Here is a 16,066-nt window from a genome sequence, read left to right on the forward strand (position 1 = left end):
CCCAAGAAAAAAAAATACTCTCTAACAATATATACCAAACTGAGCATGTGCAGCCTGACTCCACTAACTCTGTCTAATACGGACCTGTTTTGGAGTCAGTGGAAGAAGGGGGGATCTGTGCATACAGGATTAAACAGTCTTTTCTCACAATGCAGAGGATTAACCTCTTAGGTTCCACAGCAAGTATAACAAGCATGTTTTACTGCATATACAGACTGATTTTACTGTTGTGGGTTTAGTAACACTTTAAATTGTAGCAGAAGCCTATTAAATCGTTTTTTTTAATTTATTTTTTAAGCTGGTAACATTGGTCTTCTATTTATTATTCTATACTGATACAAAGGACTAAACCTCGACATGAGATCAATGCTGACGACAAGCGCATTGCACTACGTAACATATCTGCTATTACCATGATGTTGGATCAGCAAATGTCCTTAAAAACCAATCATGGAAAACAGGTGGGTGACGAGGCAGGAGAGTCTCCTTAAATATCTTCAGCTTATCCTGCAAGGGAGCTGCCTTGGGCAACATACACTGACGAAGTTCTTTCCCACTCATGTATATGCCTGCAAAAAAAGAGAGGGACATTTCTGCCATCAATGGACTGTCCGTTTTGTGATTACTAGCAAAAATTGAAGCACAATCATATATGGAAGTTCAGGAAAACCATATACACCAGAAATACAGACCATGTTATCAGCTGACGGGGGCACCCTTCACTCTGACAAGTCACTTCAAGATAAGAATATTAATTAAGATTGTATTATGATTGCTTTATAAAAACACAAAGTGCTCTTTAAAGGGTACCTGTCATGGTGATTCCTTGGATTTAACATTGCAATTCCCATAGGTACAGATATTCACACATTCCACTGAACCAATCCATAAACCATGCCATGAAATTAACCATTTAATGCCCCCCTGCCAAAGCACAAACCTGACATGTAAAAACTTTATCCGACGCTAACATTAATCTAAACCAGTGTTTTTCAAACTTTGTTTTCAGTCACGGCGCCCCTGAAAATATTTTCAGTTTCGAGGCACCCCCAGTATAAGGCTTGGTTCACATGACTGTATGTTGGGAATGTGAGCCAAATCACACGCATTCTCGACATGCAGACAAATGTACAAAAGGTACCCCCCACGTAGTATTGGCAAAGGTTTTTTTTTTCATCATCTGCCAGATTGGTGCAACATGATTTTAAATAAAGGTTTGGGACTTCTTTTCCTGTGTTTGGCACCAATTACAGCCTCAAGTATTTTTGGAGTATGATGCTACAAGCTTGGGACACCTACTCTTCTTTGCAGGACCTCTCAAGCTCCATCAGGTTGAATGGGGAACGTTGGTGCAGTGTCATTGTCAGATCATGCCAGAGATGTTCAATCGGGTTCAAGTCTGGGCCACTCAAGGATATTCAGAGTTGTCCCATGGCCACTCCTTTGTTATCTTGGCTGTGTGCTTAGGGTTGTTGTCCTGTTGGAAGATGAACCTTCGCCCTGTTCTGAGGGCAAAGGATGTCACTGTACATTGCTGCATTCATCTTTCTGTCGATCCTGACTAGTCTCCCAGTTCCTGCCACTGAAAAACATCCCCACAGCATGCTGCTGCAATCACCATGCCTTAGTGTAGGGTTGGCATTGGCCAGGTGATGAGCGGTGCCTGGTTTCCAGACACGAGCTTGCCATTCAGGCCAAAAATGTTCAATCTTTGTTTCATCAGACCAGATAATTTGGTTTCTCATGTTCTGAGAGTCCTTCAGGTGTCTTTTGGCTGCCATGTGCCTTTTACAGAGAAATGGCTTCCATATGGCCACTCTACCATACAGACCTGATTGGTGGACATCTGCAGACATGGTTGTTCTTCTGGAAGGTTCTCCTCTCTCCACAGAGAAACACTGGAGCTCTGTCAGTGTGACCATCGGGTTCTTGGACACCTCCCTGACTAAGGGCCCTTGAACCCCTGATCGCTCAGTTTGGCCAGGAGGCGCTCACTAGGTAGAGTCCTGGTGGTTCCAAACTTCTTCCATATACAAGTGCTGAGGGTCATTGTGCTCATTGGGACCTTCAATGCTGCAGAACTTTTTCTCTGTACTCTTCCCCAGATCTGTGCCTCGATACAATCTTGCCTCAGAGGTCTACAGACAATTCCTTGGACTTCATGGCTTGGTTTGTGCTCTGACATGCACTGTTAACTGTGGGACCTTATATAGCCAGGTGTGTGCCTTTCCAAATCATGTCCAATCAACTGAATTTACCACAGGCGGACTCCAAATCAAGTTGTAGAAACATCTCAAAGATGATCAATGGAAACAGGATGCATCCGAAATCATTTTTTTTATAAATTTGCAAAGATTTCAAACTTCTTTCACATTGTCATTATGGGGTATTGTTTTTAGAATTTTGAGGAAATTAATGAATTTAATTAATTTTGGAATAGGGCTGTAACATACCAAAATGTGGAAAAAGGGAAGCACTGTGAATACTTTCCGGATGCACTGTACATACACATACATAAACTCACATACACACACAACCATTTTAAAAGTTGCAGTGCTGTACCTTCAATCACACTGCCAGGTATTGCACTACATAGTACTGCTCTGTAGGAGGAGGCGGAGAGCTCAGGAAGGCACCTTCCCCTTCCCAGCTCTGCGCTTCACTGTCCTTACTGAGCTTCTGCTTTGCTGAAAGCAAAGTTTGACAGAGGAGCGGGAACTCGAACAGCCTTTCTGAAGCAGGATACCACAGCAACCCTGACAACCTCAGATAGCACCCCGGTTGAGAAAGGCTGAGCTAAACCTTAAAATTAACCTTTAACACAAGTAACCTGAAATCTAGATTGTAACCAATATTGTCCTAAATCCTAACATGAGTCTTACCTCAACATTAACCCAACCAACATTAAACCTTGCAGAGCCATACTCAACCATGTCAGACTACAAAAGTTCTGGACAGTCTTGTACCCAGATTGGCATTTAAAACTTTCTGAAATGTGGCAAGATCCACACACTGAGAGCAACTAATTTAAAGTGCTGGGGCTGTAATTGTGATTCTGGCTTCACTATTTATTGTGTGCGTCACTAATCTGGAAAAAGTATACAGGTTGAGTGTTCAGATGTTTCATGGTCAATGACTCATTAAGTAACAAAGTCAGTATCAGGATAAAAGCTCCAGGGCCTCTACCTTTAAAAACAAGCTAAAGTGGTTGTAAACCTCAGACATGAAATATTAACAAAACATATCTCTCTGTGTGTACTTGTCTCCATCCAGAGCACCAAGTGTAATTTCCCTCCAATCATCTCTCAGAGCTCAGTGTGTCCCTTCCCTCCAATCAGCTCTTCTCACTTTTCTTTGCAGAGTGTAATTTCAGCTTTACATGCTATTTTTTCTGACAGCTCAGACTTCAAATGGATGTGGACAAGACTGCAGCTAAGCAGGTACAACCTATGTAGGATTTATTTCTGTTCTGTGTATCACCTGACTCCATGACTCCAGTCACTTCTCTGGGTATTTAGAAGAGTTTACAACCACTTTAACCACGTGCCAGAAAATGCTAGAAAATTACTTAGACCACTCAAACATTATAGATTTTTAAGCAGAGGCCTTAGAGAATAAAATGGTGGGTGTTGCAGTTTATGTCACATGGTATTTGAGTAGTTTTTCAAGTGCAATTTTTTGGAGAAAAATACACTTTAATTTTAATGAACAAAAACACAATATAATAACCAATTGTTAGGTGAAATAAAAGATGGTGTTAGGTCGAGTAAATAGATACCCAACATGTCACACTTTAAAATTGTACACACTCGTGGATTGGCGACAACTTACAGTACTTAACACTCTCCATAGGAAAAGCTGTAGAAGCCTTTACAGGTTACCAGCTTAGGGTTACAGGAGGTCTGGTGCTGGAATGGATGGAACGGGAAAGCCCAGTAAGGCCATGCAATGCAATTTAGTGGTTATACCGGGGCCATGGCTGCAGTCTTTTTTTTTTTTTAGCTGTCGATTCTGAATAAAGTAAAAGCGATCCAAGCAACTAAATGCTGCTTGGATCGCTTTTTACTTCATTCAGAATCGTCAGATGAAAAAAAAAAAAAAACACAGCAGCCGCCATGGCCCTGGTATAACCACTGAACTCAAGGCTATACAGGTATGTCCTACAGGTGGGAAGTGGTCAACTATGGCAGCTCCCAAACATCTCTGCTCACATGATTTCCTTGATACATAAAAAGGTAGTAAAGACTAAACATTTTTCTCCCCCCTCCCTGTATAAAAAAAAAAAAAAAAAAAGCAGCTTACCTTTTTCAGTCCAGTCTGATCAAGTGATCCTGCAGCTCCGGCTCCCCTGTTCAAGGAAGTACTTGCCAACAGCTGTGATTTCCTGGAGCCATGACTTTATTCATAGGCTCCCATTAACCACCAACAGGAAAGCCTGAGCTGCAGGATTATGTGACAGGTTCAAAAGCAAAAAAAATAAAAAAGGAAGGCACACATCTTTTATTCAGGTAATGAAGGGGAGATACCAGGAGGAGGGAGAACATTTTTAAGAAAGAAAATGACTAGCCTTATCTTACACTTTAACTGGTTCCGGACCAGCTGCCGCAGTTTTACTGAGGCAGGTTGGTCCGGCTGCACGAGATCACATTACTATACGTGATGCGTGCACACCCCCTGCCGTCCCCGTTGATCGGATTCGAATAGGAGGTGATCAATTCCCAGGCCCAGGCCAATGATATCTGGCCGGGACCTGGCGATCGCTCCTGACGAATGATATCCTTCCCCTGTCTGTGTAACTGTAAACACTGACACGGGAAGTGATGTTATCTCTCCTCGTGTCGGTCTTTTAGTTCCAGACCGAGAGGAGAGAAGACATACAACTGAGTTGCACCAACACTACACTGACGCCAGGTCACGTAGGCACATAATTTCAATTACATTTTTTATAGCGTCAGGGCACCCGCCGTACTTTACCCAATAAAGGTTTAACCCCCTGATCACCCGGCGGGTGATCAAAGTTAGGTTTTAGCACCAGATAGGGTCTGCGTCGCCCCAGGTAGAGTCAGTTTAGTGCCAGTACCGCTAACACCCACGCACGCAGCATACACCTCCCTTAGTGGTATAGTATCTGAACGGATCAATATCTGATCAGATCTATACTAGCATCCCCAGCAGTTTAGGCTTCCCAAAAACGCAGTGTTAGCGGGATCAGCCCAGATACCTGCTAGTACCTGCGTTTAGCCCCTCCACCCAGCCCAGCCCACCCAAGTGCAGTATCAATCAATCACTGTCACTTACAAAACACAAACACATAACTGCAGCGTTCGCAAGAGTCAGGTCTGATCCCAGCAAACTTAGTCTGGTGGACAAACCGCCGGAAAGTCTGCCGACCTGCCCACACACAACCGGACTTTACCTGCGGACTAGGTCCGCCGGACTATGGCGGGAGTCCGCCGTCATTTTGAAATGAACGGACTTACCCACACACGGAGGAAAGTCCGTTCATTTTAAACGCAGCTCCAGCGAAGCGAAGGAGATCAATATTGACACGTCGTAAAAAATTTTTTTTTTCAAAATCATTTATGGCAGCTCTGGGGTTGTTCTTCCGTCTTGGAAGGTCTTCTCGCTGGACTCCTCCACTATCTTCTGCTCTTTTGCTAGCTCTTTTACTAGTGGAGGAGCCCGGCTTTCTTCTTCGTCGCCGAAGCAGAGAAGACGGCGGCAACAGAAGACCGGGCCACTGCTAGTAAAAGGGCTGGAAGAAGGAGCGGAGGCCCGGCAAGAAGAACCGAAGAGGGGGGCAAGACCCCCGAAGTCAGAAGAAGACCCCCGGGCAGCGACGAAGAAGAAGGCCAGGCTCCTCCGCTAGTAAAAGAGCTAGCAGAAGATAGTGGAGGAGTCCGGCGATAAGACCCCCCCAAGACGGAAGAAGACCCCCGGAGCTGTGCAATAAATGATTTTGAAACCTTGTGTGGTGTTTTTTTTTTACATTTTTTTCACCAGGTGAATGGGTAGGGGTACATTGTACCCCATACTCATTCACATAGGGTGGGGGGCCAGTATCTGGGGGCCCCCTTTACTCCCAGATTCCGATAAGCCCCTCGCCACGCAGACCCCAACAACCAATGGCCAGGGTTGTCAGGAAGAGGCCCTTGCCCTCATCAACACGGGGACAAGGTGCTTTGGGGTGGGGGGGCCCGCACGGCCCCCCCTACCCCAAAGCACCCCCCATGCTGAGGGCACGCGGCCTGGTATGGCTCAGGAGGGGGGCGCTCGCTCGTCCACACCCCCTTTCCAGACTGGCCGGCCTGCGTGCTCGGATAAGGGTCTTATATGGACTTTGGGGGGGGGGGGGACCTCTACGCTGTTTTTTCGGCGTAGGGCTTCCCCTTTAAGTCCAAACCAGGTGACGGGGCCGGCGACGCGTCAATTTTGACGCCGAAGGCAGCGACATTGACCTCATTCGCTAGTCCCGGCTACCTGGAGCCACATTCAAAATTAACGGACTTTCCTCCCTGTGTGGGAAATTCCGTTCATTTCAAAAGTCCGGCGGACTAGCGGCCGGATTGTCTGCCGGACTTGTAGTCCGGCAGACAATTTTTGAGTCAAAACTACTTTCTAAGTCCGCCAGACTTTTGGGAAATAGTGTGATCGTGTGTACGCGGCATAACAGTTTTTTTGTTAGCGTTTGATACAGTCGCTAACAGTTAGGAGCCTTTTTACCTGTGAATCTAACTAGTGTACCAATAAATTTAGAGCCCAAAATGGCAAGTTGAAGGTACACTAGTGAAAAGGCCTACACGTTTCTGAGCATGACAGATAGTGAAGATGAAGTCACTCAACTGTCAGATTCAGGCTCAGAGTACGATCCTGTAGACAGCAGCGGCTCCATGACAGATAGCTCTGACGACGGAGTTGTGGTCTCTGCCGAGGTCAGGCGAGACCACAACTGGTCTCTGCACTGGTGAATGTTTCAAACGCTACCACACACTAGTGGAGTTTTAGCATAGGGTACAGCACCACAAAGTCATAGGCACACTAACACAAGGTCTCGGGGTCCCGAAAGATGTGATGGCCATCACATTTTGAGAGACCCCAATCTGCAAATTTCAGTTTACCGTTTTTACAGTTTTTATAAAAGTTAAAAAAATAAACCCACAAAAAATCCCCAAATATTTGTGGTTTACCTCTCTCTCTATTATTCTCTTATATGTTCACCCTCCTGTTCTGTATCTATCGTTCTCTCTGTTTTTACTATGTTTTATTTTTTATTTTTTTTGCAGGTATGGTATGTTATTCTGTAATGTTTGTTTTATTGTTAACCATCATTTGCTTAGCAGGTACGCCATTCATCTGCTGCATGGATTTATCTTGACAGCAACAGCATTTGCTTCCACGATACGTAAACCCTGACTCCATCGCTGTCGGAGGCGATTTCAAAACCACGGTTAAAAAAAAAAAAAATAGCATATATGCCGAAGCGATTTGCTCCTAACTTTTGGGGCGGATGCCATTCAGCTGCAGCACTGATTTATTTATCTTGACAGCAACAGCGTTTACTCCCACGATATGTAAATCAGCAACTCCAGCTCTGTAGGAGGTGATTTCACCACCACAGTTAATAAAATGGTGCATGTATGCCCATCATTAGAAGTGGGTGGATGGAGGGTGGTATTCTAATGGTGGGCATACCCACCGATGAATCTCTTTTTTTTGTTCAGCCCACAGGCTGCATGAAAAAAAGAACATTACAATGTATGCCCAAAAAGGACCAGCAACGTACTGGTAGTTATACCAGAATGATCATCTTGGTATCATCCTTTTCAGCCAGCGGTCGGCTTTCATATAAAAGCAATACTAGGAGCTAATTGGCCTCTAGACTGCTTTTATAAGCAGTGGGAGGGAACGTTCCCCCCCCCCCCCCCCCACTGTCTTCCATGGTTTTCTCTGGCTCTCCTGTCCCAACAGGGAACCCGAGAATGCAGCCGGTGGTTCAGCCAGCTGACCATAAAGCGGATCAGAGACCAGAACGGCTCCAATCATCTCTATGGCCTAAGAAAGCAGTATCTACGAGAATTGAATGACTTGGGTTTCGCTGGATATAAACAGCTCCATTGGGAAACTGGCAAAGCATTTTATCACATCGATCTTGGTGTGGTCAGATGCTTTGAGGGCAGAGGCAAGATCTAGGGTCTAATAGACCCCATTTTTTTCAAAAAAGACTACCTGCTATCATTTGCGACATTTACATTCCCTGAGATAAAAAAATTAAAAAAAATGAAAGGAACGGGGAGGGATTTGGGGGAGGGGTTAATACTGCCCTGCCATTTTAGCACCTCAAGAAATGTGATAGGCAGTCATAAACTAAAAGCTGCGTAAATTACAGAAAATGTACCCTAGTTTGTAGACGCTATAACTTTTGCGCAGTCCAATAAATATACGCTTATTGACATTTTTTTTACCAAAGACATGTGGCTGAATACATTTTGTCCTAAATGTATGACTAAAATTGAGTTTATTACATTTTTTTTTATATATAACAAAAAGTAGAAATATATAATTTTTTTCCCAAATTTTTGGTCTTTTCCCGTTTATATCGCAAAAAATTAAAATCGCAGAGGCAATCGAATACCATCAAAAGAAAGATCTACTTGTGGGGGGAAAAAAGGACGCAAATTTTGTTTGGGTACAACATTGCATGACCGTGTAATTATCAGTTAAAGCAGCACAGTGCCACATTGTAAAAAGTTCTCTGGTCATTGAGCTGCCAAATCCTCCGGGGCTGAAGTGGTTAAGCTCTTTGCATACAGAGTAAATAAGTATATATAAATATTTTAGTTTATTAGAATAAACTGTAAATAAAATCTATAAGTGCTCATGCACACGGACGTTTTAAAAAACTGGCTGCAAAGCTAGCTCCGATGCCTGGAAAAATCGTTGTTAAAAACGTGATTTTTACCACGTTTTGCATTGGCGTTTTTGCGTGTTTTTGCGCGTTTTTTTAGCGTTAGCGTTAAGTAGCGTTTTTTAAGAAACATCTCTTGGCTATAGCACTCAGAAAAAAAAGAAAATATGATGCGCGTTTATGCGTGTTTTCGCGCGATTTGCGTTTTTACAGCTCTAGCTCCATGCCACGGAACGCAAAGGTCCTGGGTTTTTTTTACAGCTTAAAAACGCCTATGCCATTTGCAGCTCAAAAACGCCTAGGTGGGCATGAAGCCATAGACTAACATGGACAGCCGTTTTTAAGCTGCAAAAAAAGCTCAAAAAAGTGGCTGTAAAAACGTCCGTGTGCATGAGGCCTTAAAGTATTGGCTGGTGAAAAACGGTGATATATTTTAGGATTTATAAAAACATATAAATAACCTATCACACTGACCTCTTTCTTTATATAATTTGATTAGTATGTTTCTCAGTCCTGCTGTGTTATTCACCCATTCTATTATGCCACACTCATCATTCAGTGGGATTACAGCATAGGTTCGGATATGAAGTTCTCTCCTTCGAGACTCTGCATCCTTTCGCAGACACTATTGAAACACATAAAACATTGGTATTTCATTACAAAGTCCTGAAGGTGTACAATGCATTGCATGTAAAATGCATGAAACATAAAACCTTTAGTGCATAGCACACACAGGAAAATATTTATTAAAAAAACTTGGTCAAAGAACAACCATCTTCTAAACATGTGAACCTATTGATTTCAAGAACTGTATAAATTCATATTACCTTAGTTCAACATAGTAGTTATGAACTAGACAGACTCTTGTCTTAGAGCAGGGGTGCCCAACCAGTGGCCTGGGGGCCACATGTGGCCCGCGGAGCCCTCTGATGTGGCCTGCAACCTCCTGCTCTGGGATGGTGGTTTGACAAGCCAAGATCGCAGGTTGCCAACCCACCATCCCAGAGCATCAGTGTTGTGAATGAAGACGGCAGTAGAGAAATTAAGAAGCTGCAGAGCAGAGCTGCATAAGCTGATGCTTCCAGTATAGCGCCAGCTCCTGTCACAATCGATACCAAATGCACTCTGCCTGGGACAGCAACAGTCGAGGGAAAACTGAATGGAAGATTGAGATTAAAAGGTTGTTACTGAAATCAGTGTATATATGGGCATATCTGTTCTTCAGTGGTTACTAGGCTGCTGTTAAAATAATCCTGCACATGTGGGTTACCTGCACTGAGCCATAGACTTCTGTTAATACCTGTGGGTTTGGTGCACTTTCAGAAAGTGCACTATACAATTAGGATATAATAGAAGTCTATGGCAAAGTGCAACTAACCTGCAGGAAAGCCACAGGTGCACGTGGCGCATCAGTGTGAAAGCATCCTTAGGACCCAATCGGACCCTCCATTCACCTCAATGTCCGTTTACCCCTGCTTACCTTCAATCTGATACGCAAAAAAAAAGGGAAGGGGAACCGTACCTTCCATCAGATTGAATTGGAGGGCCCATAGAGTAGCATGGGCTGTGTCCATATCCATTCTGCATATGCAGCGTACATACAGATCTGTCATCCGCCCATTACACTTATTTTGGCCCGCGACCGGTTACCAAGTCGCTTCAATGGCCCTCGCTCTTCAAAAGGTTGGGGACCCCTGTCTTAGAGTGTCTCCACTCTGGATAGAGATGCAATGGAGACATTCCTGGGCAGCAGCATTGTTATTCTGGGCAGAATGTAGTGTTAGATGCACCAGCAGATTTAGATGGACTGAACAAATTGAAGCTGAACTCCAGATAAGTCGTTTTAAGCAGTTAAAGTACGTTTTTTTTGTTTTGTTTTTTACATTACGGTCAGCTTTTAAAATAAAGGCTGACCATTGTAAGCACCCATCAGTGTTAAATGGTTTGTCTCAACCCTTTTAAAGTTGTGTTTGCTGTACAGCTTGGATTGGTAAATAAAATTGAAAAACAGATTTACTGGCCAGGACAGCACATGAAAATAAAGGTTCAAAAAAGCCAAAAAAAAAAAAGAAAAAGAAAAACGAATGCAGCTACCTTAGTCAAGAATTGATAAACTGCAATACATTTCATTTTTGGACTGAATACAGTGAACACCCTGAATTAACCTGTACAAGTTTGCAAAAACATTAGGTGATGTATCTCTTGTAAGCCCTGTTAATGACTTGAACATCAGCTACCTGGATATCATTTTAGACACTTACTTTGTTAATCAGGGAATTGAACTCCATAAGTCTACAGTCTTTCCTGAGATCATCTTTTGGTTTACACATCATAATGTAGGATTTTCCATCAGATCCTTTCAGTGAAATTTTCTTGGGCTTTTGAAGAGATGGTAATATTTCAACCTATAATAAGCAAAATTATAAATGTACAGGTTTACTAACATTGTGAGGTTATAACGGAGGTTAACAGATTAGTGATGCTTTGGAGGAATAAGCAATATGAAGCTATGACATCTAACAAAAACAGGTTAGTGGAAAAATGTATAATGTAAGTATCTGCGTACTGCTATTGATTTTGCATGTCTGCATACTGGCAGATGAAAAAGATACCAAATAAGCATAGAAACATAGAAGAATGACAGTAGAAAAATGACCAGTGATCCATCGGGTCTGCTCCATTTTTTTTACTTATATATATTTTTTGTCTGAGTATAGATCTAGGTTTATCCCAAGCATGTTTAAATCTACTTACTGTTGACTGGCTCGCTACCTCTGCTGAAAGTCTAATTCAAGTATCAACTACCCTTTCCGTAAAATACTTTCTAAAATTAGTTTTGTACCTCCATGCTCTTGATCTTGCCTTTGTATTGAAAATACTGAACTCTTGAAGTATTTAAAGGTTTCAATCATGTCTCCCCTTTCCCTTATTTCTTCCAGACTGTACATATTAAGTTCTTGAAGTCGCTCTCAATGCATTTTATCCCCCAAACCTTTCACCATCTTTGTTACCCATCCCTGGACAAGTTCTACTTTATCAATATCTTTCTGTGAGTTCTCCACAACTGGACACAGTATTCTAAATGAGGTCTCACTAAAGATCTATATAGGGGAATCAGGACCTCCTCCCTCCTGGTGATTCCTCTAGTGATGCATCCTAGAATTCTATTTGCTTTTCCCACTGGCTGGTCACACTGTTTGCTTAATTTGTAATCATCTAAAATTAGTACCCCCAAATCTTTTTCCTCTGTGGTGCTAACACTGTATCCCCAATGTTGTACTATGTCAAGGGATTATTTTTCCCTAGGTGTATTATTTTACATTTAGAAAAATTGAACTGCAGTTTCCACTGCTTTGACCAATCTTCCAGCAATGCCAAATAATGTTCCAGCTTATAGACACCTCCAAGGATATCAACCCTATTACATACCTTTGTGTCAACAGCAAAAGGACATACTATGCCCAACAAACCTTTAGTTATATTACTTACATATAGATTAAAAAGGACCTAGTACAGAGCCTTGGGGCACACCACTAGTGATTGTTCTGTTCCAAATTAACTCAATTTACAACCACACTCTGGTATATTTATCTTTCAGCCAACAGCAAATTCACTGAACCACCCAAGGGTTAAGTCTTAGCTTGTATAACTTATTTTTATTAGAGTATTATTTATTAGAGGTTACCAGAATAACTAGTGGGAGTGCAAGCTCTGAATGCCTACATGTACTCACTGCTGAAGTAGATGAAGCAGAAGGATGAGATTCCTCCAACCTCTCCACAAGCCTCCTTTGTTGATGCAGGAGTACACTCTGGCCACCTGTGGTGTTGCTAATGACAGTGTCAAGAGCAGGTCCTAACAGACAACATCCCTTGAGAAGTAACTGAATCAAACGCTCATAATCACCACCCCAAGCAGAGCCAGTGTACACTACATGGTTTGCCTGTTAAGATGGATGACCTATGCATCTACAGTTGGAATGGACCACTGTTTTATAGATTCCCTCTCAAAGGGAATGAGTTCCAACACACTCTCGGATAGGACAAAGGAACATCAGGGTGTTTCCAGTGCTACCTAAATAATTGGTGTAGCAAGAAGGTCTTTGCAGCTGTAGGAGATCTAAAAAAAAAAACAGAGGCCTGAAACAGCAGAGTGATCCTCCAGATTCAGGGTAGTATGCCCTACATTGATATGATTTGGAAAAAAAAATCCCTGTAAATATGAATCAACTGCAGGAGACTAGGGGGCCTCAAAAACAGTCTCTCCAGTAATAGATTGTTGAGAGATGGAAACAAGGCCATGAGCCAGGTTTGGCTTAGAAGGGTCAGCAGAGGATAGCACCAGAGCAGAACATCTATAGGCAGAGTGTTCCCTTATCTTAGCACAAGCAGCCAGGAAGTCCAGAGCAGACTTCAATGTCACTGAAGACATGGGAAAGGCCGTGGCCACCCCCTAGTGGGCTTAAGTAGACTCTGATGAGGGAAACCCTATGACAATAAGAGATCCAGGTTTGGGGGGGGGGGGGGTCAGTTAATTATTAGCAAGTTAGGGAAAGCCGCCACCCCCCCCCCCCCTTGAGTTGCTAGGGAAGTAAGGCCTGGAAGTCCCTTCGAACCAGTGGGACTGTCCTGTGTGTGTCTTAGCAAAGACATGTTGGATCTACACAGTGGTGATGCAACTAGGCCCAGTATGCCCAATTATATTCAGTGTAAGGCAAGGCCTCAAGTACTTACAAAATAGGGCAGCGGTTTCTATGAGAGTTTAAGGGTGCCAGAGGTGACCCTAGGTGGGCAGTGGGAACAGATCAGAGGATCCTGAAGCGATGCTTCAGGAACAAGAGCAGGATGATGCTTCCTCCAGGCAGAACAGTAGGAAACAGAGGGTGGAGCACTACACCTCACAGATGATGTAAGCGCTTGAACCCCCAATCTTAACCACTACCATAGTGAAACCAGTAGTTGCAGGATATCTGAAATGGCAAATCAACAGTGCAAATAGTGAGGCAGCTCCTGGTGCTTTAGCCCATCTGGTCTTACTCACTAAGTGAGTCTTCAAGGACAGGGTTGCACCTGGGGCTGTGCAACAGTTTTGGACCTGGAAAACCCTCCTTAGCGAACACAGAAGAGAGCCCAAAAGTCACATTCAAGGCTAGTCCAGGTATGGTCTCCAAAAGATTGTGTTGAGGAAATACTGATCCAGATAGCTGTTATGTAGTTCAAGCAATCAAGAAATCTTAATTAAAGTCATCAAGAAAAGAGAAAAAAAAACACATAGTGAGCAGGTTAGCAAAATCAGAAATTTTCTGCAGATTTGAAGGCAAAGGCAAACTTCCTAGGAAACAAAAAATTGAGGCATGCTGAGTAAACGTGGGTTTTGACGAGGGCTGGTTGGCAAATTTGTATGCTTGCCACTGTCCCTACTTGCTGTAGGCAACAATATAACCTGATTCTGAATTTCTGTGCACTTGGACAGAAAGAAAATATTTCTGATGCCACGTACACAAAATCCGGACAATCCGCTCGTGTGTGGGCTCTGGCGGACTTTTTCTTTCCAAAAGTCCGGCGGACTTAGAAAGAAGTTTTGACTCAAAATTGTCCGCCTGAACAATCCACCCATCTGTGTGCTAGTCCGCCGTTTGAAATTAACTGACTTGCCCACATGGAGAAAAGTCTGTTTATTTTGAACGTGGCTCCAGGTAGACAGGACTAGTGAAGGAAGTCAATGTCACCGCCTCAATCGTCAAGATTGACACTTCGCTGGCCCCGTCACCTGGTACTTAAAGGGGAACCCCTACGCAAAGAAAACTGCGTGGGGGTCCCCCCAAAGTGCATAGCAGACCCTTATCTGAGCACGCAGTCCGGCTGGTCAGGAAAGGGGGTGGGGACGAGCAAGCGCCCCCCCCCCCCCCCGAGCCGTACCAGGCCGCGTGCCCTCAACATGGGGGCTGCTTTGGGGAAGGGGGGACCTGAGGCCCCCCACCTCAAAGCACCTTGTCCTCATGTTGATGAGGACAAGGGCCTCTTCCCCACAACCCTGGCCCTTGGTTGTTGGGGTCTGCAGGGGGGCTCATCGGAATCCGGGATCCCCTTTAATAAGGGGGCCCCCAGATACTGGCCCCACTCGCTCGTCCCCACCCCCTTTCCTGACCGGCCGAGCTGCATGCTCGGATAAGGGTCTGCTATGGACTTTGGGGGGGACCCCCACAACGTTTTTTTCGGCGTAGAGGTTCCCCTTTCAGTCCATACCAGGTGACGGGGCTAGCGAGGTGTCAATCTCGCCGATGGAGGCAGCGACATTCACTTTGTTCGCTAGTCCTGTCTACCTGGAGCCACGTTCAAAATGAACGGACTTTATTCCGTGAGTGGGCAAGTCCGTTCAATTCAAAAGTCTGGCGGACCTCCGCTGCAAAGTCCGGCGGGTTGACCGCTGGACTATGTCCGCCGGATAATCCAATCGTGTGTACACGGCATCACTGGAACCTACAATGGCTCATGTAACATGGTACACTTTAGCAAGCAAAACACTTTCTATTGTGCAAATGAGTAACAAAGTACTACATAACAGTCTGCAAAATGACAACAGAGACACCATGAATGTACTGTCATTTATCACAAAGATGTTTTGTGAAGGGGCAGTGCAACTTATCATTATTTTTTAATTGTTACAAAAAAATTATCATCATGAACTAGCTGAATAGCTGTATACTTACAGCATCATCAAAGCCAGCAATATATGCCCAGTGTCCAGGAAAGGGGTCATGATTGGCATGGTCACGCTTTCCAACAGTGGATGGCAGTGTAGGGATCATAACAGACTGTAGTGGTATTAAAATCTCACTAAACGTTGACTCCTCCACGAGCTTCTTAAGCAGTTTGAAGTGGACACTCATGCTTAAAGCGCCAGTGTTTCCATCCACCTAAACAAGGCACAAATAAAAAAAAAATGTGACATGCATGCACTTTAGACTGTGGCAATTCATGTATATAAAATAGATTTTACCTATGCAGAAGGAAAGTTCCCCCACATAAAACATGACATTATCAAGAAATGCTTTCTCCTATAAAAGTTACATTTACTGAAAACGCACTCCGTATAAATTAGGGGTTGACCAATACCGATTTTTGGCTGCCTTTAAGGCCGATAGCCCATACCAGGTGCCGA

The 16,066-nt window shown here is 43.8% G+C and overlaps 1 protein-coding gene across 3 annotated transcripts in view; it reads right to left on the reverse strand.

Moving 5' to 3' along the window:
- The window catches only part of ATR (ATR checkpoint kinase), a 182,090-nt gene that overhangs the window by 18,281 nt on the left and 147,743 nt on the right, over positions 1-16,066 (reverse strand). For all 3 annotated transcript variants that reach the window (XM_077488215.1, XM_077488214.1, XM_077488216.1), the window contains 4 exons: positions 15,615-15,821; positions 11,167-11,310; positions 9,380-9,530; positions 413-569 (listed from right to left, as the gene is read on the reverse strand). In XM_077488215.1, the coding sequence (XP_077344341.1) occupies positions 413-569; positions 9,380-9,530; positions 11,167-11,310; positions 15,615-15,821 (659 nt within the window). The remainder of the gene's footprint in view (positions 1-412; positions 570-9,379; positions 9,531-11,166; positions 11,311-15,614; positions 15,822-16,066) is intronic.

The sequence above is a fragment of the Lithobates pipiens genome, unplaced genomic scaffold, assembly GCF_037356315.1.
Source record: "Lithobates pipiens isolate NorthernLeopardFrog02 unplaced genomic scaffold, aLitPip1_a1.2 Scaffold_18, whole genome shotgun sequence".
Taxonomy (NCBI): Eukaryota; Metazoa; Chordata; class Amphibia; order Anura; family Ranidae; genus Lithobates; species Lithobates pipiens.